General features: G+C 40.1%; 1 protein-coding gene across 1 annotated transcript in view; it reads left to right on the top strand.

The window, feature by feature from the left end:
* The first annotated feature begins 7,013 nt into the window (after positions 1–7,013).
* The window catches only part of LOC117476518 (A-kinase anchor protein 2-like), an 81,739-nt gene continuing 64,827 nt past the window's right edge, over positions 7,014–23,925 (top strand). The window contains 2 exon segments of the mRNA XM_034123123.1: positions 7,014–7,235; positions 16,188–16,239. Of these exon segments, the coding sequence (XP_033979014.1) occupies positions 7,192–7,235; positions 16,188–16,239 (96 nt within the window). The 5' untranslated portion in view covers positions 7,014–7,191.

The raw sequence follows: 23,925 nt of genomic DNA on the forward strand, positions 1-23,925 counted from the left end.
TGGATGTCTTAAGGCCTTGATAGAGTTGCTCATCAATACTCGTGATGCAAGCTGCTGAAATACCTAGATTTCACTCCTAAAATGGATGCCCATTTATTTAGTTTCTGGAATAACTGGATACAGTATAATTTGGAGAAAACAAATTTGACCTTTCTTATCTTTTCTTTTGGTTGCATTTCATATTCAGAAATGCACAGATACGATTGTAATGTTCACAAAGAAGGACAAATAATAATAATAATAATAATAATAATAATAATAATAATAATAATAATAATAATAATAATAATAATAATAATAATAATAATAATAATGGGTTTCATTTATAAAGCACTTCATATTTGACTTCAAATCCCGAAGTGCTACAAGCAGTGAGCATGAACAGTATAAAAACAGTACACAACACGGTAGAATGAATAAAAAGCAATAAAAAACAAACAATACCAATAAAATAGAAGGGTGGTAATAAATAAAAGGTCTGGGGAAAGGCTCTATTGAATAGATGGGTTTTGAGGCCTTTTTTAAATAGTAATGACTGTGTTTATTTTTCCATTAATCCAAAGGCTGTAAAATTATCCTTTCTAACTCCCTTTGACGAATAACAGTTATTTTTATAGTTAGTGTCTGTTACGATGCATTTGTACTTTTTTACTCGCATCAATATTGCTTCCTGAACTGCATCTGAATACATGATGTAAAATAAAACCACAGTGTTTTGAAAATGTGTTCAAAGTTGAAGCATATCAAAACCTTTTGACTTATTTAGAGCCTGTTTTGTCCCCGGTGTAATAAGATGTCAAACACATGCTGTAGTAAAAACTATTTGGAGTACTTTTGAAGCGGGTTATCCCTGTTGTGGTTACCATGGTATCACTGGTTTATCTAAACTGACAGACTTTCTGGATCAACGCCTGATAAATTCACTGGAGCATGAACTGTGTCTGTTTTCCAAACTGTGTGTGCTTGTCTGTCTGAATGTGCAGGAATCTGACCAGGCAGTCTTTCTGTATAATATTTGTCTGCCATTAATGAGAAATAATAAGCTTGTGTATGATGCAGAACTTACCTTGCAATATATGGAATAAACGTTTAATTCTGATGCAAAACAAAGACTTTCAGACAGTTTACATTTCAGGTCAATTTCTGTATGTTCCAAAGACATTCGCTGGTGAAAATATTGGAACAAATTAAGGAGTCCTACTCCTTTGTAAACTCGGTCACATACAGATAGGTATTGCATTAGTGATGATAAACATCAAAAACCATGAGCAGAAGAAAAAAAAAAACTTGAAAGAGCTTATGGCTGAAGTTAAAATTGATCTTCTAAAAGCCTTAAAAAGTGTAATTGTAACATGATACCCTTCTTTAAAATCTGATGAGCACTGCCCTCTACTGGATATACCCTATCAGTGCATCACTGTTTTCCCTTAAAATCATCCACTGATGCTGCATGTATAAATCATGTTTTAACATTATCTTCTTATTTTACATATAAAATGTCTTAGAATACTATTAGAATTATAAGCAAAACACAGCATAAACGTAAAATAGAAGAAACAAATATAAAGATAAATACTGTTAAATATTTGCGCAATAAGGAATATTAAGGAATACAATAAAAATATATTACAAAAATAAAAAATGTGAATGTATAATATATGGATTAAAGTGGAAGAGCTGTGCAGCGTTTAGTAAGGAAGTATGTTTGACATATGTTGAATAATGTAATGACCCTATCTGCAGTCAGCAGTCATTGCCTTTTGCCCAATTTCTAGTTTGATACTTCCACTAGTTGTCGCCAAAGTCAGATAAATGGCTTTAAAATCCCACAAGATGGCGCCTACTCTATACTTTAAAAAACAGACATCAGCCACCAACATGAACACATTGGATAACATGAAAGAGTTTTCAATACTAATATTTGTATACTAATACTAATATTCTGATATTAAAGTTAATAATTGGATTTTAATACTAATAACTGATTTGAATTTTAATATTCAGATTGTAATACTAATATTTGTAAATTAATAATCATATTTTAATACAAATATTTTGATACTTATATTTGTATTATTAATACTTATATTCAGATGTTAATATTAAAATAATATAATGGCATACAAATACGAATAACCGCATACAAATACTAATTTCCGAAAAGGTTATATACTAATAACCTGATACTGATACAAATATTGGATTGGTTGAAAACTCATATTTGGATATAAATACTAATATTTGTATGTTAATACTAGTATTTGCATACTAATCCTAACATTCAGATGGCTTGAATAATATTATTTGTAATAATATCGTAATATTGATGGGTTTAGTACTAATACTTGGATTGTTATACTAATATTTGGATGCTTGTCCTAATATTTGGATGGGTTGAATAATACTTATATGCTGATACTAATATTTGGATATACTGGTATTCAGATACTGATATTCGAATGGATTAATATTAATGTTTGGATAATAATGTTAATATTTGGATGGGTTCATTATTAATGTCCGGACACTGATACAGGGACACAGGGAGGATGAAGATGCACTAAACGTATAAGTTATTAGAATCTTACCCATAGTACTGTGTGTTGGGGGTGTTTGCTATGTGTGAGAGTGTAAAGGGTAGCGGGTGCATGTTTGATGCCCTTTTAAGGTCGCTACCTAAACCTGAAGAGCAGCCTCTGCATTACTAGCATACCTCACAGTGTGATAACCACGGCTGGACTGTCAGGAGTGGAAAGAGAGAGGGAAGCAGATAGGAGGCAGATACGTCCAGAAAGAAGCAGCCCCTACAAGTGTAAACTTCTAAATGTTTGACAGCCAGGAATGTCAGATGTCTCTGCACTTGAAGAGCTGTGACCTTCACTTTCTCCTTTGAGCCTGGGAAAAACATGTTGTCTGCTCTACTGCCGGTACATTCACTGAATTCAATTTGTTATAGGCAATAATGTTTGCACACTTGCACCTAATTCCAAGGGTGTTCATAATAACCTTCAAGTACATATAAAGAAAATGAGCTCAAAAGTGTACGACAAAAAGACCTCTGCTGAGAAAAGGAAGGAATAGAGAAAGTGAGAAAAGAGGAAGAGAAGTAAACAAATTGATGGAGGGAGCTACAAAATAAAGCTGAGATAAAGAAGCATGAAGGAATGTAAGTTCCTTAAATATTTGGGGGAGGAATAGGAGAAAGGAGGAGGCGCAGAGCGATGGACTGAAGATGAGCCCTAGCTTAGACTCTCCCCTGCAGTCTCTGCTGCTAAGTACTCAGCCAGCAGGTTATAGATCCAATAAAAAGTCTGCTGAGCGTCTTGTTTGGATAAATTACTGAGGCGAGCCCCTCCAGACTAAACTGTTCTCACTATAGCGCACTAACAGAAGCAACTGGATGCTTGTCTGTTTGAGCTTTGGAACTTTTTTTGTTTTAAATTCTGTTATTGGCAAGCGTCCTCATCCGACTCTCTACTGCAGTGTATATTATCTGTGTTGTTTGGATTCAACATGTGACAACTGTTCCTCTCTGTCTTTGTGCTTCATATTACAGAATATGTTTGGTCACTGATATCAAGATTTTGGATAGTTCACAGTAGTCTGCAAAATAAATATAATTGAGGAAATGCAGCACTTGTTATATTTAAATGTAATCTCTCATATGGGAGCTTTCATTGAATCCAGCTGTGGAAATCGGGCTTGTTTGACATTAACATGACAGCTCCAACTCATCTGGATCTGGACGAGGAGGATTTGATTCCTAGAGTGCAGGCATCCGTTAGATAATGTCTGTCCCTGGTGACGTGCCCCAGTTCTCACAGACAAGTGCAGACTCTCAACAATGTTAAAAAAAATCAGTTGTCATGGTCAAATCAGGATTGTGAATACTTGCATTTTTGTTTTGTTATGGTTGTCTCCAATTGTTTCAAAAAACCATGTATCAGTGTGCTGACTGTGAGGAGTCTTTCATAGCTGATAAATCCCGCTAAGCATGATTCAGTCCAGTCCTTCCAGACATACATAGAGATTGACTCAGGCTCTCTGAGTGGCAGGGATAAATAACATAGAAAAGCAACAGTGCACAGAAAATGTTATAGTATGCAGGGCATCCCACCGTATATACTTTGTTATGTTTGTTTGATTTATAAGGATATCCATTGGTGCATTGCATAACATTTTCTCCACTGCAAGGGTAATCTGGGGGGTACCATATCACGTTTTTTTTAACCGTAGGGAGCACTAAAACACATCCCCAGAGGGCACTTGTTCCCGTTTTCTCCATTACAAGTGCACCAAGAGGCTACTTGATCCTGTTTTCTCCACTAGGAGGGCACCAAGAGGGCACTTTATGTTATTCTCTCCACTGGGAGGGCACTCTTAAAGGTGGGGTAGGTAAGTTTGAGAAACCGGCTCGAGATACACTTTTTGTTATATTCCATGGAATGCTCTTAACATCCCGATAGCAATGAATATCTTAAGTGCTTTGACAAAAAATCCATAAAGAAATGTCATCTGTGGAAGCCGTAGTACTGTGAAAAGCACGACCAATCATTTTAGCCGGCCCGGCTAAAATAACTGGATGGCCTACCTGCCTGTCAGCCTTCCATCTGTGCACAAACTTATCTCGTGCCCTCATTGGTCACGTTCGTGTGTGTTGGAGGAGGGGCTCTGTAAGGAAGTGGCAGATTTTTTCCGGTTGTGTATTTTCAAATTCCAGCGATCTCGAGCCGGTTTCTCCTAAATTACCTACCCCACCTTTAAGGGCATTTGATTTATTTTGTCTACTGAAGGTGCATCTTAGAAGGCACTTGATCACGTTTTCTCCACTAGAAGAGCAACAAGAGCGCACTAACTTATCTTTTCTCCAATGGATGGTCACTTTATTAAGTTTTCTCTCCTGAATAAGCACCCAGGAGTGAACATTTTCATGTTTTCTCATGTACCCTTCAGTGTTAGTATTATTAGATCTCAGTGCTGCATTTGACACTGTTGACCACAACATATTACTAGACCGACTAGAAAACTGGGTGGGACTTTCGGCAACAGTTCTAAATTGGTTTGAGTCCTACTTAAAGGACAGAAAAAACTTTGTTTCTATAGGTAAATACACATCTGAGTTGACAAATATGACATGTGGGGTACCTCAAGGCTCCATCTTGGGGCCTCTTCTCTTTAACATCTACATGCTACCACTGGCTCAGATAATGAAAAACAACAAAATAAGTTACCATAGCTATGCGGATGACACACAAATTTACGTAACAATTTCACCAGGAGATTATGCTCCAATTCAAACACTGAGTAAGTGCATTGAACAAATCAATGACTGGATGTGTCAGAACTTTCTCCAATTAAACAAAGATAAAACTGCGGTAATGGTTTTTGGAGCCAAGGCAGAACGTATAAAAGTTAGCGCTGAGCTTCAGTCTGCAATGTTCAAAACAACAGATAAAGCCAGAAATCTAGGTGTAGTCATGGACTCTGACCTGAGTTTCAACAGTCACATTAAAACAGTTACTAAATCAGCCTACTATCACCTAAAGAACATATCTAGGATTAAAGGACTAATGTCACAGCAGGATTTGGAAAAACTTGTCCATGCTTTTATCTTCAGTAGACTCGACTACTGTAATGGTGTCTTTACAGGCCTCACTAAAAAATCTATTAGAAAGCTGCAGCTAATTCAGAACGCCGTTGCTCGAGTCCTCACTAACACTAAGAAAGTGGATCACATCACTCCTGTTCTGAAGTCCTTACACTGGCTTCCTGTGTGTCAAAGAATAGATTTCAAAATATTGTTGCTGGTTTATAAAGCTTTGAATGGTTTAGGCCCAAAATACATGTCTGACCTACTGCTAAATTATGAACCATCCAGAACCCTCAGGTCTTCAGGGACTGGTCAGCTTTCTGTCCCCAGAGTCAGAACTAAACATGGTAAAGCAGCATTCAGTTATTATGCTCCAAATATCTGGAACAAACTCCCAGAAACCTGCAGGTCCGCTGCAACTCTTACTACTTTTAAATCCAGGCTGAAGACTTTTCTTTTTGCCGCTGCTTTTAATTGAACTATTCACATCTTAAACTGCACTGTAACTTTTAACTTTTATCCATGTATTTTTTCTTTTAATGTTTATTTTATTATCTTTCCTTTTTAATGACTGATTTTAAATGCCATTTTTAAAATGTCTTCCATTTTTGTAAAGCACTTTGAATTACCTTGTGTTGAAAGGTGCTATATAAATAAACTTGCCTTGCCTTGCCTTGCCTTACCCTAGAGGGCACTTCTCCATGTTTCCTAAGGGCACATTACTGGGCAATCAATCACATTTTCTTAACAGGAGGTGCAACCTATAGGGCACCTTGTCATGTTTTATCGTCACAGGGCCATCCAAGGGGGGTCGCCCTCCCCTGCCCTCGCCATGTGTCCACATGTGCTTACCTCCATTTTCTGTGAACCCTTTAAGGTTGCAGGACACAAGCCTTACAATGGAGGATTTCTTTAGTATCTACCTCTTTAAATGAATCCCTCAGCAGTCTCAAAGGGGAAAGGTTCTCATGGCAGCAGCAGGGATGAGGTTGGCCACTCCTTTCTTTATCCTGTAACTCCCCTAAGGCTCTCCTTCTCTCTTCCATCCTTAGCTCTCTCATACTCCTTCTCCCTCATCTCAGTCACACTCACTCTGAGTCACAGCATCTTATTACCTCATTCTCCTCACCTACAAATCTCTCCCTTTCCCAGTGGCATCATCACCTGCACATTTAAACACACACATACACTGAAACCACTCCTTCTCTCCTTCTCTCTCTCTCTCTCTCTCTCTCTCTCTCTCTCTCTCTCTCTCTCTCTCTCTCTCTCTCTCCTCTTTTTCTCTCTTCCTCTCTCCCCTCTTCTCTCTCTCTCTCTCTCTCTCTCTCTCTCACACCCATCCCCTCCTGCTTGCAGAGCAGGGCGATGCAGGAGCAGCAGAAGCAGCTGCTCCCTCACAGTGACGTGACAAACACACCGAAAAGGCAGGAGGAAAGAAGGAGGAGGAGAAGATAAGGCGGAGGGGAGGGAGGAGGAGGAGGAGAAGTGGAAGAGATAGCAAAGAGGTGGACACAACTGTCAAAAAAAAGAACAGAGGAGGACAGGAGAAGGCGAGGAGGACGAGGAAGAAGAAGGGAAGGAGAGCAGAGGGTGCTGCAGCCATGTCAGACACACCTCTGCAGAGGAACGGCACAGCAACAGCGCCGTGAGTACATGTTCTTCATCTTGCTCTTCCTATCTTTTCTTTGCCTCCATCTCTGCATCCCTCCGTCCTCTTCTCCTCTCCATCTGACAGGCTGGGTTGTCATGGGAACGGGAGCTCGGTCATGGTGAGGCTGCTGCTCAGTCATGACTGGCGAGGAGACCCGCTGTACACCGTGTACACTCCTCCCTCTCATATCCTCTCTTCTTGCTTCACACACTCTCACACTCCCTCTTCAAACCTCTCACCTCACCACACATCTGCCATTCATGGGTTTATTCTCTTTCTCGTTTTTCCTCTTTCTTCCATTGTCTTATCTTCTACTAATAATTATTTTTACAATACAGTCCTGGACTCCTTCTTCTTCATTTCCCTCAAAATCCCACTGTCCCTGTTCTGAACACCATGGTATAGATACAGGATGCGTGAATGTGCAAGTGTGCGTGTGTGTGCAAGTGTGCAGTGGGGCATGTGTTAGCATAGTCAATGTGGAAGCTGCAGGCTTGGGCCGGCTTCTGTGTTTTAGCACTGTCCGCCATGCTGCAGAGCATTTCTTCCTGTGTCTGTATCCGTTTTTCTAGGCATGTGTGTGTCCAGAAATTAAACCTATAAGAAAAGAAATGCCCACATTAAGACAAAAAGGTAGTGAAATTAACTGCACCTTTTATTTGTTGGTCATTTCAGCAAGAAAAGCAACCTAAAATAAGACTTAAAACTTGATTTAAGATTCATGATTCATACTCAAAAACACAGAAAGACATATACAGTATCAAGCAAAGACAATGTCTCATGGATCATGTAGGTTGAATTTTGGATTGAAAAATGTTGCTGTTCAGAGGCTGACTGTCAAGTTTTTGATGGTGTGTCCCACAAGTACTATATCAGCAGATTTGCTGAACCTTCAGCTGCATTTCCAGACACAAGAGTTTTCACATCTTTATGAAATCAAAAGGCAGAGAAGAAAAAATATAATGTAACAAAATGGTATATTGCACCAGTTTGTGACCTTCAGTGTACCCCAAGAGTAATGGTGTACTGCAATTACATGTTACACCAATATTGGCCCTAACACTAAAAAGTAATATTTATGTTAATGAGTTTGTCTTTTTTATATATATATTCTAAGACAATACCTCTACGTTGTTGTTGTTTTTTAAACCTGAAAGCTAGCTAACTAGGTGTTTTATAATGAACCTTTACCTTTAAGAGAGAGTTGCATTATGGGTTGTTTTTAGCCAAAACTTTGCTAAGCTAGCTAGTAGATCTGCACATGTACTGTGTTGCTGCTGGAGATAGCTAGTCATAAAACACTTCAGTTTGGTTTAATTTAGAGTTTTCTGCTGCTTCGTGTTAGCACTGAGGAAATAAACTTATGGAGTGGAAATGAGTGGTTGATAAAGGTCTTTAACAAATAAATGGACTGGAAGTAATTTGTCAATTGACCAATACATGCAATGAAGACCAGACAGGTGTCACTATCACAAATGGTTGATGGAAGCTGCATTAGTTGCTCAAACAACATGGCTGAAACTCCCTGTGAAGAAATGCTACACAAAGGTGAGACTTCTCGATTTTAAAACTCAGAATTCAACTGTATTTAAAACTTTAACTGGTAAGAAAGCTTCAAATACTTACTAATATATGTAGTAGAACCTAACTCAAGTCCAAAGTATAGCACTAATACTTTATGCCATACAAAATGGTACAAAGCGTTGGGAAACAGCTTAATTTGTCTCCATGAGATGAAAGAGAAAAGGTATTCTTATTTTTTTTAAACTGCACCTGTTTTAATGAGCTGCTACAGTATATGAATTGGTTTGGGGATGAGTAGTGACTGTGATACAAAATATGGATACAGAGCAGCAGAGTGGGAGTAAGTTGTTCCAAACACATAAAGCTTTGTGGGTGTTATGTTCTGTGAGTGTAGAAATTCATATGGCTCCTATACAACAACTTGAGGTTGTGGAGTTGCTGGTGTTGGTTTATTTTCCAGAGGGACAAGTGTTATACAGTTGTAGTACAGGTAAGGTTTGTGCTGTTAAACCAGACTAAATTGACAATGCAATAAGCTAGCTTCACTACTTAACTGTCTCTTTTTGGGTCTTGTGCAACTCTTATTTTTGCACATATGGTCAATCAATGTTTATTTATATAGCCCAATATCACAAATGTTACATTTGTCTCAGTGGACTTCACAGTTTGTACAGAATATCAGTATGACAATACGACACCCTCTGTCCTTAGACCCTCACATCGTACAAGGAAAAACGTCCAGAGAAAAACCCCACCATATGGTGCATGCATATGTACTGTATATCATGAATAATACAGCTTGTGCAGTTTCTATCCTTATACAGGGTGACAATCATAGAGACGGTGCATATATGGCTATAAAGCTCAAACCCCATAGATGTTGCAGATTAGAGGATGCTGAGAGGCTTTCTGGTTTGAGTGATAACTGCCTTGTTATTTTGCGGCTCTCCCACCAGCTTAGTGTCGTGATCAGCTGTCGAACAGGCAGTTTGAGTGACAGCTCAGAGGGAATCTTGCATCCTCTTTCAGAGCCGCACCCACGATGCTGTGCAGTGGAGCATGGAGCAGACATGCTTAGCTGGACCATCAATAGTTAATGTTATAATTGGGAGAATGAGACAGTGCTGTCGTGGTGATTCAGTCAGTCCATCTCATCCATTCTCCCTTAACTGTGTCTTGTTGTCCTCTGGGCTTATTTTCAATCAGCCTTTACACCGCGCTCTCTCTGGGATGGTCACTGAATCAGCGGAAAGAGGAGGTTGTAGTTGTGGTCATGCAGAGCGCAGACACCACAATGGCAGATGGCCCATTCTCTGCTGCTATTTATTGCACACTCAGGGAAGTCTTACGGGAAAAACACTCTCTAGTGATGGCATGGATTGAGCATATGCAGGGTGGTGCTTTGAACTTGCCACCACATTTCTAAGTTTTCAGTTATCATACATTTTCTGGTGTTTTTTTGGTGTTTTATTGATAAGTCGTTTATCAGCCTAACATTTTTTAACAAACAAAGTAATAATAAAATACATTCAAAAATGTGTCTTTGCCTGCCGAACAATCATTTCTTTGGACATTAAATAGGGTTAATAGTTTTAATGTAAAATAAAAAAAAAAGATGGATTTGTAATTAAATTATTGTTATTTGTAGCCCTACATTTAAAGCACAGTAAATGTATCTGGCAACATCCATGCAAAACAAAGTGGTTCTTGAGGCTTTTACTGAAATAACTAATGACGTTTTTACATAATATATATGATTTTTGGATCTCCACTCCATAAGAAGGAAAATACCAGAACATGAATTTTTAACACTGTATAAGAGGAGATGCGCAAACCATAGAGGAGAGGGAAAATAATGGTATTCAGAGAGGGAACATGCTGCGGTGGTGATAATCTGAGTGTCTGGGGACTACGTCATCTGATTCTTATATAAAAATGCATCTCAGGAAGAAATCGATTTTAAAAAAGCTTGACATCATTTCTAAAAAGTCTTATATATGCATGTATTCGTATGCACAGCGTAGACATGAACGTACATTATCACTATTATTATGAAATCATCCCTCAGTGAATAATTAAGAGTGAGATCAATAAAAAGAAATGTGCTGATCTGACTGGCTGATACTAATTAATATGCTATCTATTACCTTTTATACTGTGAGGGACTGTGTAAATGAGTGATTATATTATCAACTATGAATGGAGATTCTGCTTGCTTCTAGTCATGTGTCCGACTTCAGATAGTTTATGTTTTTTTATTATTTTATGGATAATTCACTTTTTTTTTACTTTGACTTTTTGACTCACTTCCTGTAGACTAAACAGTAAAATACGCTTGGCTTTGCGTGGCTGCAGGAGACTGGATTCCTGTGTTACATCAGCTCGGAAAAACATGTGGAGTTTTATCTGATTATTTGCTGAAAGACAGTGTTGACTTTTAGAAGTTCAGCCATGCTCCCCTCAGCAATTGCTTTTGTAAAATGTAAGGCCAATTACGAAGCGGAAAAATAAACGTACTCAGCAGTAATAAAGACGTCATGGCAATGCTGAATTTTTGGTTAAACTGTATGTGCAGACAGGCAGACAGACACACACCCAAACACAGCTTGACCTCCCTCAGTGATCTATAAAATATGAATGAGATCAGGGTCTGGCACTCCACACAGCCAGAAATATGACTTTTTGGGTCTCTCTCTCTCTCTCTCTCTCTCTCCGTCTCTCGTCTCTCTCTTGCTCTTCTCCCTCTCGTCTCTCTCTCTCTCTCTCTCTCTCTCTCTCTCTCTCTCTCTCTCTCTCTCTCTCTCTCTCTCTCTCTCTCTCTCACACACACACACACAATATGTATTTGCAACAGAGGCCGGTCTGTACCAGATCTGTGTGTTTCAGCTATTTTGGGGAGAATTACAATGTGGGAGCGCTAAGCCCAGGAAAGGCAGGCAAAATAAATGGCTGCATTAACATAACAAACACACACACACTAACACAAACACACACACACACACACACCAATGCTCAAATTCACATGTACATTTTATTCAGACTTACTTTCTTTGTCCGTATTTGCTCATTACTTCCAACTAACTCGTGTGTGTGTGTGTGTGTGTGTGTGTGTGTGTGTGTGTGTGTGTGTGTGTGTGTGTGTGTGTGTGTGTGTGTGTGTGTGTGTGTGTGTGTGTGTGTGTGTGTGTGTGTGTGTGTGTGTGTGTGTGTGTGTGTGTGTGTGTGTGTGTGTGTGTGTGTGTGTGTGTGTGTGTGTGTGTGTGTGTGTGTGTGTGTGTGTGTGTGTGTGTGTGTGTGTGTGCGCCTCTGGTTCCACATCTGGAGGCCATTACCTCTGGGCTGGGATGGGGGGGAGGCGGGCCGGGCTGGCTGTGCAGTGAGGTCATCGCGTCGTCGTGGCGATGCAGAGGAACAATGATGCTGTTGTGTCCATCGACGACAGACCAACATAACTGACGCCAGGGTTAAGGGGTTGAAGGGGGGGGAAGGTGGCAGAGATAGAGTTAAAAAGTCATGGGAATGGAATAGAAACACTTCTAATGAAGTGGAGAAATGTTAGGAAGTATTCTTAGCAATGACAGTGTGTGCATGCAGCCAACTCCATGATGTGATTGGTGTGAGTCCAGATCAAATAGAGACGGGCCAGAAGTATTGGAGCGGCTGCAGTCAGACAGCTGCAGCGCTGAGCCTGCCTCCATAACCTAAACTACAGTATATGTTACTGAGACCTCAAACAGGTCATGCTCTATAACATGTAGTCCACACATTACAGCTGTAGCAGGGTGTTTTAATAAGGGCGGGTCCCGGGGTGATTATTTTTCTTTTCCTATCTTGACGGTGAGCCTCAGTGAGCCTATAGTATTTCAAGCTTATGCTTTTGGCATTATCTGACAAAGGGTAAAACAGTGGATTATAAATTTGACCTTAAAGATGAATAAATTAAAGATTATGGGAACACATTAGCACTGCAACAACTATAGCACCTCATACATTTAGCAAAACTAGCAATCTAATCAAATTCCTGTTGATTGTTTCTGGGCAGTGCAGCTATATACACAACATTGACATAACATCAACATATAAAGTTCAAAGGATGAGTAAACATTTGCCAATTTACGCAGACAAAAAGCTGTTTTGGTCTCAACCAATGTTGTACGTTACGAACAACTCTGTACTATATTAGTAAAAAGTCTCCAAACATGAACAGAAAGCTTTAACCTGACATAAAATGCTAATCAGATCCGACAGGTTGGTAACTTCTAAATTAAGCCAGAAAACCATATTTTTGTTCGTCAAAAACGGTATAATGACACCATAAATATGAAAATTGTGTCGAATAGACCGTCAGACGACATAGACAGCTTTTTTACATAGCTCCGACGTCTCGTTGTTGTTTACGTCCACGGTGCCATATTGTATACGGACGTCATGTTCTCGCAATAATTTATATATCTTATATACAAGATCAGTGCCCTCATACTATATTTTTCTAGAAAAACCCCTGAAACCAATATAATGTTTACTCTTTAATTACTTAACTATGAACTTTTTCAAACTCCAACATATTGTACAGTAGGCTATGTAAACACTTCTGTAAAACTAAACAAAAACACCTAAATCCAAAATACTGGGTAAGGAAAGTAATTTTTTACTGTCCCACAGAAAGGCAAGCTTTAGAGAATAAAATGACACCACTCGTGAACACGTTCTTGTTTCTGAGCATTATTTTAGATACAACATAACAGATGGAAGCTATAGCTGAGACATAAACACAACTTATTTTTGATTTAATCACAGCTGCGCAGTGTCTTTACGGGACAGATACTCTGCAGCTGCAATTATTTATTGTACATTTTTCTTCTTCTCTTGGAGTGTGTGTGTGTGTGGTGTGTGTGTGTGTGTGTGTGTGTGTGTGTGTGTGTGTGTGTGTGTGTGTGTGTGTGTGTGTGGTGTGTGTGTGTGTGTTGTGTGTGTGTGTGGTGTGTGTGTGTGTGTGTGTGTGTGTGTGTGTGTGTGTGTGTGTGTGTGTGTGTGTGTGTGTGTGTGTGTGTGTGTGTGTGTGTGTGTGTGTGTGTGCGCGCGCGCGCGTTACATGCTTCTGTATTCCCTGAAGAGTCGGCCAGGACTACTGCTGCTGCTGCTTTTTTTCCTTATAAGGATGTGTGCTTGTGGAAGGAGAAAAGAGGAAGAGGAGAGGGATTGAGGAAGAGGGGGATATGGATAGAGGGAAAGCGGGACAGGTACGGGAAAGAGAGGAAGAGGAAGACTAGGAAGGAGAAATGGAGGGCAGAGATGCACCATGGGAGGCATGGTGATATATGGAGGAAAGGATTCAAGGAGGAAAGTTGAGATGAGTGTAAAATAGAGCGCATCAATGCAGTGAAGGAAAGGGGGAAAAGAAAAGGAAAATAGTTAAGGGTGTAAAGAAGGAGAAAGGGAGGATATAGAGAGTAAACAAGAGGAGAAAATAAGCTAAATAAATAAGTTGTGAAAGAAGAGGAATGGATGAAACCCAGATGAACCTAGAATGTTAAAAAGTGAGAAAGAAAATTGGGACACAGTTAACAGTGACCCATTTACACACACTCTGCTTTTGTTTCTGTGTGTGTGTGTGAAGGTGTGTCTTGCTTTTGAAAGAGGTGTTTTTGCAGTTTGTATTTAGAAACATGTCTCATTGATGTTCACGTGCATCAATTCCTAGTGACACAGTTATCTGCGTTTCTCTCCTACTCCTTTCTCTGTTTTTCTAAACTAGGAGGCTTCTATTGATGTCGCATTGAAAGGGACTGGAATAAACGTATGACCAGAAATAGAAAGTGAAGAGTCAGCAGTAGGATTGTTTGTGTGTAGGCGTTGTCATTGAAGATAATTGGATTTATATCATAACACCTTTTTAAATGATGGTAACATGCTATATGCAGCGTTGGCACTGCATGACCCCTTCCCTTCAGGTATACAGTGGAGAGCATATGTTGTAGCGAGGCTATGATCCTGGGAGAAGTTGCATTTTTATGAAGTGGCATCCAGGGATTTTTGTCCTGAAACGTGACAACAAGGTTTCTGTCCAGGTGTGGAATTGTCATTTAAATGTTTTCGTATTGTCGAAGGCAATTGGTGGTGTAGGAATGCTATTTTTGAGCTTAAAGGTGGGGTAGGTAATTTTGGAGAAACCAGCTCGAGTCCGCTAGAATTTGAAAATACACGACCGGAGAAAATCTGCCACTTCCTTACAGAGCCCCTCCTCCAACACACACGAACGCGCACATGACCAATGAGGGCACGAGATAAGTTTGAGCACAGATGGAAGGCTGACAGGCAGGTAGGCCATCCAGTTATTTTAGCCGGGCCGGCTAAAATGATTGGTCGTACTTTTTACAGTATTACGGCTTCCACAGATGACATTTTTTAATGGATTTTTGTCAAAGCACTTAAGATATTCATTGCTATCGGGATGTTAAGAGCATTCCATGGAATATAACAAAAAGTGTATCTCGAGCCGGTTTCTCAAACTTACCTACCCCACCTTTAATTCTGTGCAAAAACACATGCTGTTATCTGAAATTAGACTACATTTGGTGATTAGATTTCCAGTTGTGAGCCAAAGGAAGTGCCAATGTTAAATACATTTTTAGTGTGTATTACTTTCTTAAACATTTTTTGGAAACATTTGCAGATACCACTAAAACCAATTTCATTTGATAAAAGAGTGACCAATGAAAGGTTTTTTTTTTTCTCTCTCAAAAAAAATCCCTTCTAAATTGCATATACACAGAACTGAGTGATCTGTGTTTGTGATTATCTCACTTCCCTGTAGTGTGTTTGTGTAAGTTTGTGTGCATGTAAATGGTCTGCAAAGGCTAAAATCCCAAAGTTCCCTCCAGAGAGAGTTTATTTTAATTTTAAGCACGCAAACATGTCACAGTAGAGGCTTTACAGATATGAACCTGCAGAATCGAGCCCCTTTAAACATGACCAATGACTCCTCTGCTAGTCTTTTCCTTACAATGCTCTTCCTCACTCTTTCTCTCTCACCTTCATGCCATCCCTTCTCCATTCCTCCCCTTCCCTCTCCCCCTCTCTTCTCAGCTGCTCCTCCCAGCTGTTTAATCACACATGGCCCATGCCTAAAAAAAAAGAGAGGGAGAGAGGGAGGGGACAAATGGGAGGAGAGACAGGCAGCGCAAGAGAAAGAGTGGGTGATAGAGTCAGAGAGGGAATGCGAGGCACATGGACAGTGAACGAGAGATCTCTGCTTCTCCCACTGTCTCCTCTCTCCACTTGGATTACTGCTGAGGAAGGACCCTGTCTGGATACTCCTCCTCCACTCCTTCCCTCCCCTCTCTACCTCTCGCTGAGGTACTCAGTCTAAAGCTCCCAGATCTCACGTCTCTTTCTCCCCCTCTCCCCTTGCTTCCCCCTCAGGATGTCGTGTGAGGAGGCTCAGCTCCACAAAGAGAGGCTGCAGGCCTTGGCGGTAAGTCTAAAAAGTTTTAAACTGTTTTGTTGTTCTTCTTCATGTTGCTCTGACCTTCTGTTCTGTTTGTTTTGCTGTCTGTCTGTCCACCCTGCCTCACCTTGGCTTCATCTCTTCCTGTCAGTCGCAGCACAATATCTCGCCTAACTTTCAGTCTCTCTGCCTCTTTCATAATTCCCCCTCTCTCTGATTCTTTCTCATGCTCTCTGCGTGTTCACATTATCCATTCATATATCGTTCTTGTCAATTCAAACACATGTCGAGGGCGGGAAACACCTTTTTGGGTCTTTGCCACTATTAGAGTTCAGGTTTTATTGATTGAATTCCTATGACGTGAAGAGTGAATGCCACACATTAGGGTGACCCCCTGGCTGAGGTGGTGGTGTTGCGTAGTGTTTATTCTGAAGCCAACTAAGTATAACATTTTGAGCTCTAAATATATGAACATAAACAAAAGCTTAATGATTACTATCTCCACCGCCATTATATCATATAATAAGCTGCAATATGATAATAGTATTGAATTTCATTTTGGTTTAGTTTGTTTTCAGAATGTGTTTGCTTGTTTTATTTAGCTGGGGTTTTAAAAAAAAATTGTTTTTTAAATATTCAGTTGTAGTTTTTGGGGGATTTTAGTTAATGTTTGTTTGAGCTGGATATATAGTCTCAAAAGTGTCGTCTCCTTTTGTTTTGGTAACGATTTGCTATAGCTAAAAAGCAAAAACAGAAATAAAGTAAAGTAAAGTAAACCACATGTCCATTTCTTTTTGTATTACTTTTTTCAACCAGCCAATATTGATTTTGTTCAGTTTTAACATTTTATTCAGTTTTAGTTTAGTAACAATATTGTTTCACTGCTTTTTTTCGCTTTTGTCATAGTTTAATATAATAACCCTGGCATACAGTGTGTTTCTCTGCATTTCAAATTGACTAAGTTAACTAGCTGTAATTAGCCTTAGCATCTGTGGTCGTAGGCTAAATGCTAACCAAGGTAACAAACTTTGTATAGTAGTTTTTGTTTCACAATTTCCTCATTGCAGAGTTTTTAGTTGTTGAATAAAAGTGAGTCAGCTTGGTGTGTTGGGAGTCCTACAGCATGACATCATCGCCCTCTACATCCATTTTCCTCACTCAACACATTTTTTGCTGCACATATTGTAAAGTGCTTTGCTCCTTGACTTCGGCCCTGCACTGCTGCTGCAGTTTGTCTGTTGTGGCAGCTCTCAACTTCTTCCATGTCTTTTTTTGCAGCTGAAACCAACTTAGAGGAAAGTTGTTGTGTTGTTTTTTTTGGTGTATGTTCTTGCGAAGATAGAATGACCTAAGGTGCTCCAGAATGCTTTTCGGTGTTCTGTATCATCTGTTGAAGTGTTTGGCTTGGTGCTGATAGGACTTTCGGAGCAACAGTTACACCGGGAGTCACTGCCTGGGACTAAATTTGGCGCCAGTGAGCAACCACAGCATACCACACACACTCAAGACGCACAGGAACACACACGCACACACACACACACTCATACACACAAGCGGCAGCAGATGGAGAAACTATTTTGGCCACGTTGAAACACGGCAGCCATACCAGGCTGCATGTACTTAAACCAGTCAGACTCTTAAAGAGAGTGGAAAGTTCTTCAGCGGAGAGGATCAAGCGTTTCTGCTTCTTGCATCATTTGGCAAAACACGACTCAAATCATCAACTACGTGATCGTGCACGGTTTAGGTTTGCTGCGCCACGCCAGGAAACACAACAAGCGTTACAGAATATTCTGATGACAGCGGTCGTAACGCTACAAATAATTCTCTATGTAATCTTTCCTGAAATACTATCAGACTACTGGAACTGCCAAACGCTTTTGTTGAAAGTAAAGTCACATGTGAATATGATTATATCATTTGAGCTCTGTTTGTTTCCTCTGCACGAGCATCTGCCTTGTCTCAGCTCTGCGTGTGTACACTATCAAAGACAATAAGGGGCACTAATAGCTTTCAAGCCCTACCAGGCACTCCAATAGAGAACGGTTACTATTACACTATTAGTACTAACAAGTCTCTGAGGCACTCTGTAAGCGAAATACCCAGTGTAAATACAGGAGCGGGATAGAGCTTCTCAAAAGGAAGGGGAAGGATTTTATGGAATCTCTTATGACTGTGGGTGAAGAGAAAGAGTTCCAGCACAACAAAAACACTAGATTAGAAGAGTTTGAAGTGTCCCCGGACATAAGTGCAAAAACTAAATGTCATTGCATTCAACAAGGGTGAAGACAAGCAATATTTTAGAGCTGAAAACAGTTATTATTTTCGCTTTGTCGTTGATTTATAGATATTCATTTGAAAGTCAAAGAGGAAAAAATAAACCACAAATGATCAAGAATTTAAGAAACTTGAATGAAATAATTTTAACAATTTTTTCTCTTTATTTAATCTATCGACCATCAAAACAACTTGAATATGAGTTTCATAGTTTACAATTAATTTGTTAATCAATTCATCGTAGGAGTTCCAAAAACATTCCAAATAATTGTTATACTATTTTTACTGTCTGCCTTGATTTTCTGAGTAAGTATAACTAAACCCCTGTGGAGAGGTGTGTGTATAGTGCATTCACACTGTCTCGGGTCTGCAGCTGACATGCTAATGATTTCATCAATTATTGATACTCTGAGACCTCATCAATACTTAAGCGGTGCTCGAGCCAAATTGGAATCTCCCGCTAAAATCCGAGCCAAGTGTAGGAGCGGTTCTCTGTATCTGAGCGGTGTGAACACGCAGCTCACACTGATTTAATTAACGGGTCATCTGTACTACGATAGTTTGAGTTCTTGTCTAATGAACCTGACCAGAAAAATGACTGCAGGTAGCAAACAGCTGTCATTATAATGTCCATTTGCTGCAGAGACAGGTCAATGTGCTGTGTGGCTCATGAATAAAGCATAGCACTAATGGCCGTGAATCACCACCTTTTTTTATGATGGAAATACCTTTCTGCTCAATCACTAGGAGTAACTGTGAGACTGTTGTGGGAGATTTAAACAATTCACTATGAGTTATTTTTGGATCCTTTATTTAAACAAAGAGGCGTTTCATATAAAACATTCATCGGGATTTCTTTCCTATAACTACTTTTTTTCTGTATGTACTTTTCCTTCCTTATTAATAATTGAAGTTGCAAGAGAGAAATGAATCCTGAGTGCCATCTTTTCTCTGCGGCACAATTTACAGTACTTCTGAATTATTTCCCAGTTTATCTTGACTAAACTCAATTCAATATGACTTTGATGGTTCTCTTTTGAGTTTGTGAGAGTAAGTGACATCCAACAAAGTTTAAATGATTGGTTTATTTCGACATAATAGGAGGACTTTCAGCATTAATCATAAAGTACCACAAAGGGTACGACATGTGCCAGCGTTAAATCTCAGAGTTGACGAGTACATTTGCTCATTTGTCCACCACACATACAAACTGAAGAAGATTCCCACAGTCTGATAACGATTACCGGCCTGTCAGCTGTGCCAGTGGTCCAGGTTCCCATGGTTACTAATTGGTCAGATTAGGGAACAGTTGTGATGTCATGTTGTTAAATCCAAACCTGTAATTGGTGTATTATTAACATGTAATTACAGCCATCGGATGAAATACAGCCTTGTCAGGGTTTCCCCGAAAAGACGTCTGTGCATAATGTTTATGTCTTTTTTATAAATCTGTGTATGTTCACCAAAACCCAGCGTGTGGTTTTGAGCTCAGCCAATGAACGGCGAGCGCTTCAGCTTTCTAATTAGCTGTTGCCCATGCGGCCTGCCAACCGCCAACGGTGTGTGTGTGTGTGTGTGTGTGTGTGTGTGTGTGTGTGTGTGTGTGTGTGTGTGTGTGTGTGTGTGTGTGTGTGTGTGTGTGTGTGTGTGTGTGTGTGTGTGTGTGTGTGTGTGTGTGTGTGTGTGTGTGTGTGTGTGTGTGTGTGTGTGTGTGTGTGTGTGTGTGTGTGTGTGTGTGTGTGTGTGTGTGTGTGTGTGTGTGTGTGTGTGTGCGTGCTTGGACTCATTCACTGACTTCTCTGTAGTGTCTGTGATATGTTTACACAGATGACCTCAGCCCTTTGGACTCTTTGCTACACACACACACACACACGCACGTACTGTACACGCACACATTCAAACACACTCAAGGCCGCAGATCGCCTGTGGCTAAGTCTAAGGGGAATTAGGAAGTGGTGCATGAGGAGTGAGATGACCATGGTGTGTTTGTGGGAAAGACATAGTTTCAGGAAATGACAGCTGCTGGCACCTTGAACAAGACAAAGATATTTCATTGTGAAATCTTCCAGTTAAAATCTAAATCTCTGTGCCTGTTGTCTCTCTTGCTGCTTTATGTGTCACCAGCCCTAAAGACTCAAAGCTTAACAGTTATTATTTCACAATTCGACCACAGGTTGATCTCTTTGGGGTCTCTGAAAGTAATCAGTGTAACTGGTCAGTGTTCTGGATCCACTTAGTGATGGCTAACAAGGGGGAAGTGAGTGGGGCAGGGTGAAGGTGAGGGGGGATGCTATAGCTAAAGCTTGGCATGCTGAGGTTTGTGACTGTGGCATGCGTTAAGTGCGGTAAATAGAGTGGGGGGCTGGGTTGTCTGAAGGCATGTGTTGTTTCAATTTGGCCAGTTAACCTTTGCAAATAATATAGACAATATTGAATAAGTTGCCAAAATACGGTCACTTTTGGTTTCTATTATTAACCCAAAGCTTGGATCACATTTGTAACACACTCCAAGCGGTTTCTCCACTGCACATAGTTAGCTAATGGACCAAACTTCAAACATGTCCTCAAGAAAGGAAGCAGTTCTTAGTTTCCCATTTATTTTTTCGTTACTGATCAGCCTTTGACTTTCTGCCATTTGTTTTATTGGCAGCAATTTTCCTTTCTAACAGCAGGTAATGGAAAAGGGATCAACTGCTCCTAACTGTTGGCCTTGAGATTGTTTGTTCCCGTTTCAGTGAAGTGCGGCTTAATAAAATATTTTCTGCCTTTTTAACAGATGTGCCATCTTTCAAACTTGTGTTTTTAGTTGACTTGCGATCTGGATTTGGTCCAGGTGACTGAAGAGAGAAAAATGGTTATCAGATTGCCCAGTTCTGCTTCATAACATTGGAAATACTGTATCTATTGGTCACCATGACACAGCTGTTGGTTTATGATAAGTCACTGGAGTCACTGCTTCAGTTTAAGTTTTGAATTACTGTCTTTAAGTTTGGAATATTTGGCAGAGTGGGTGTTGCCAACCTACCAACTGAGCAGATTGGATGCTGGAGAGGCAGGAGTGGATAGGTGGCCAGAGGACGTTTGGTTTACGGACTTCAGCACTTTATGGGGGTTGGGAGTGTGCTTGAGGCAAAGTCATTTGGAGGGGGATGAGGGGGTGTGGTTTGTCTGGTAGCAGGGGGTCTGGGGCACGCCAGGCATTACATGCCATCTAAAATTAGCAGCAGCTGTCTTGGACGTACTGGACATTCTGGCGTGTTTGTGTGTGTCTCTGTGTACATGCCTGTGTGCGAGTGGGGTTAGGGTTCATAAAGACTTGAAACTGGAATGCAGCTCTACTGGGCACTGCTGGTTTTTATATGATTGTCTTGACATTTGAGCTGATTTGGATAGTAAGCAATGCAGAGTGACAACACAGATACATTCAGTATTGTGGGCAGAGACAACAAAGGTCATTTGAGCAGAAACACCTATAAATACAACACAATATCAGTCTAAATATGACTCTCCTAGTAACGGATACCCTCTGGTTTGCTGATAGCAGTGGCATTGTTTGTTTACTCAAGGCAGCCGAAAGAATACATTAAAGGGATAGTTTGGATTTCTTGGAGTTGTATGAGATACTTAGCCATAGTCAGTGATTGACCCTGAGTAGAAGGTTGTTGAAAAATCCCCCAGTTTGAAAGCTTTGGTTTGGATTCATCAAAGTCACAAATAACACATCAGCGGTTGACTAGAGATTGTGCAAGGTAAAATTACTGTTTTTGTCAATGGAATTTGGTGGCTTTGAAGAGAGCATAGATTTGTAATGGCGTCAGTTTCCGGCAAGCAAGAGGTAATGGCAAGAATGTTTAGTTGCCTGTTACTTGCTAAAAACACGTGCTGCCCCCATCCAAAGCAATACATTGTTCTGCATCCAAATCCAAATGATATATGCCATTGAACCCCACTTCACAATATCCCTTTAAAAGATTGTGACGTTTTATGTTTGTGTACGTGCATATGAATGCAGAGTTATGCGCTCTCGTGTCTCTTCTCAATATGGACACGATGAGTATAGTCTCCACCTGCCCATATCGCATGACAATGGCATGCAAGACATTTAAACTACGTGCTAAATTTGCATTTATTGACACCACCAATAGTGTAGGAGTCAACAGGTTAGCGGCATGTTCATTTTGGACCTAACAAATAAGCATTGTCTGGGGACCTAACATTCATATAGTCCCCACTAAGAGCCACATTTACATTTTAATTTGTAGAAAGTTCTTCCCAACACAGTAAACACTGAATCAAACATTTGAAGCACAGGTCCATTCTGTCTGTTCTCTAAGCGTTCAGGTATGGCTGCATGCTAGATGGAAGATGATCTTCACTCTGAGATGCTTCTGCAGGGTGTGTTGGCATGTGCAGAATGTGACCCATCTGATCTGCAGCTCACTTCTGTTTGCAAACTCAACTCAAGCCAAACCTCCAGCCCAACATCACTGCGTACCACATTAAAAGCACGCCTGAGTGACCTCGTGTAGGGGGGTGAGCTCATGTGTATCAGTAATGCAGGATGCTGTTATTATAGGTAGGCGTTTGTTTGCATTCAACTGCTTGCTTGTACAAATTCTGACACATTTATTTTTAATGAAAGCTATCCAGTCGGTATATATAGATATGTGAGTAAGACTCCTATCACCATGTAGTTACTGCACTGTACTTTTATTGTGTACAAGGAGGCATGAATGAGAAACCAATCTAGTTACATCTTGGATTTTTGGGCCATCCAATCAAACTTCCCTTCCTGGTATTCTGTTGGTTTAGCCTTTTAAACGTCCCTCTGTGTATTAACATTATGTCCCACTTAAAAGTCCTGTGAAAGGACTGTAAATCCCGCTCTAAGTCAGGATTCATTTCAATGATTTATAGGGCTACATTAATACCAGTCATGTCTGGATTGGCTCCTTTGTGTCTTTCCGTATTCAGTTTGATATTGTCCAGTGAATAAGGCCATTGACATTCTTGGAAACTCAGATCACCTTTTTCTTGTAAGTCTAGTACCGTCTTTTTGTCCATGCCAGAACTGAGCATGAAAATATAAGTTTTGGTCTTCTTCCAAAGAGTACTTTTGAAGAATTTGTTCGGGCTGAGAACATTTTACAAAACTACTCGTGAAGTAACCACCTAAAAACAAGGGGTTAGGTTTAATCAGACCCTGACTTTTAGCCTCTTAGTTTTGGTCAAAAGCCATTGTGCTGAACTTAATTTCATAGATACTTAGAGTTTTGACCCCTTCTCCCTTACCAAAATGTTTACCTCTGTAGAACAAGAACAAGAACTAAATTCTGTGACGTCCATGTGACTTGTGGTTGGCTTATGAAACCAAATAACCCAACGCCAATGTGACACAGTGAAGATCTCCAATGGGGCTTAGCCATTTAAAATATT

This window comes from Trematomus bernacchii, unplaced genomic scaffold (genome assembly GCF_902827165.1).
Source record: "Trematomus bernacchii unplaced genomic scaffold, fTreBer1.1, whole genome shotgun sequence".
NCBI lineage: Eukaryota > Metazoa > Chordata > Actinopteri > Perciformes > Nototheniidae > Trematomus > Trematomus bernacchii.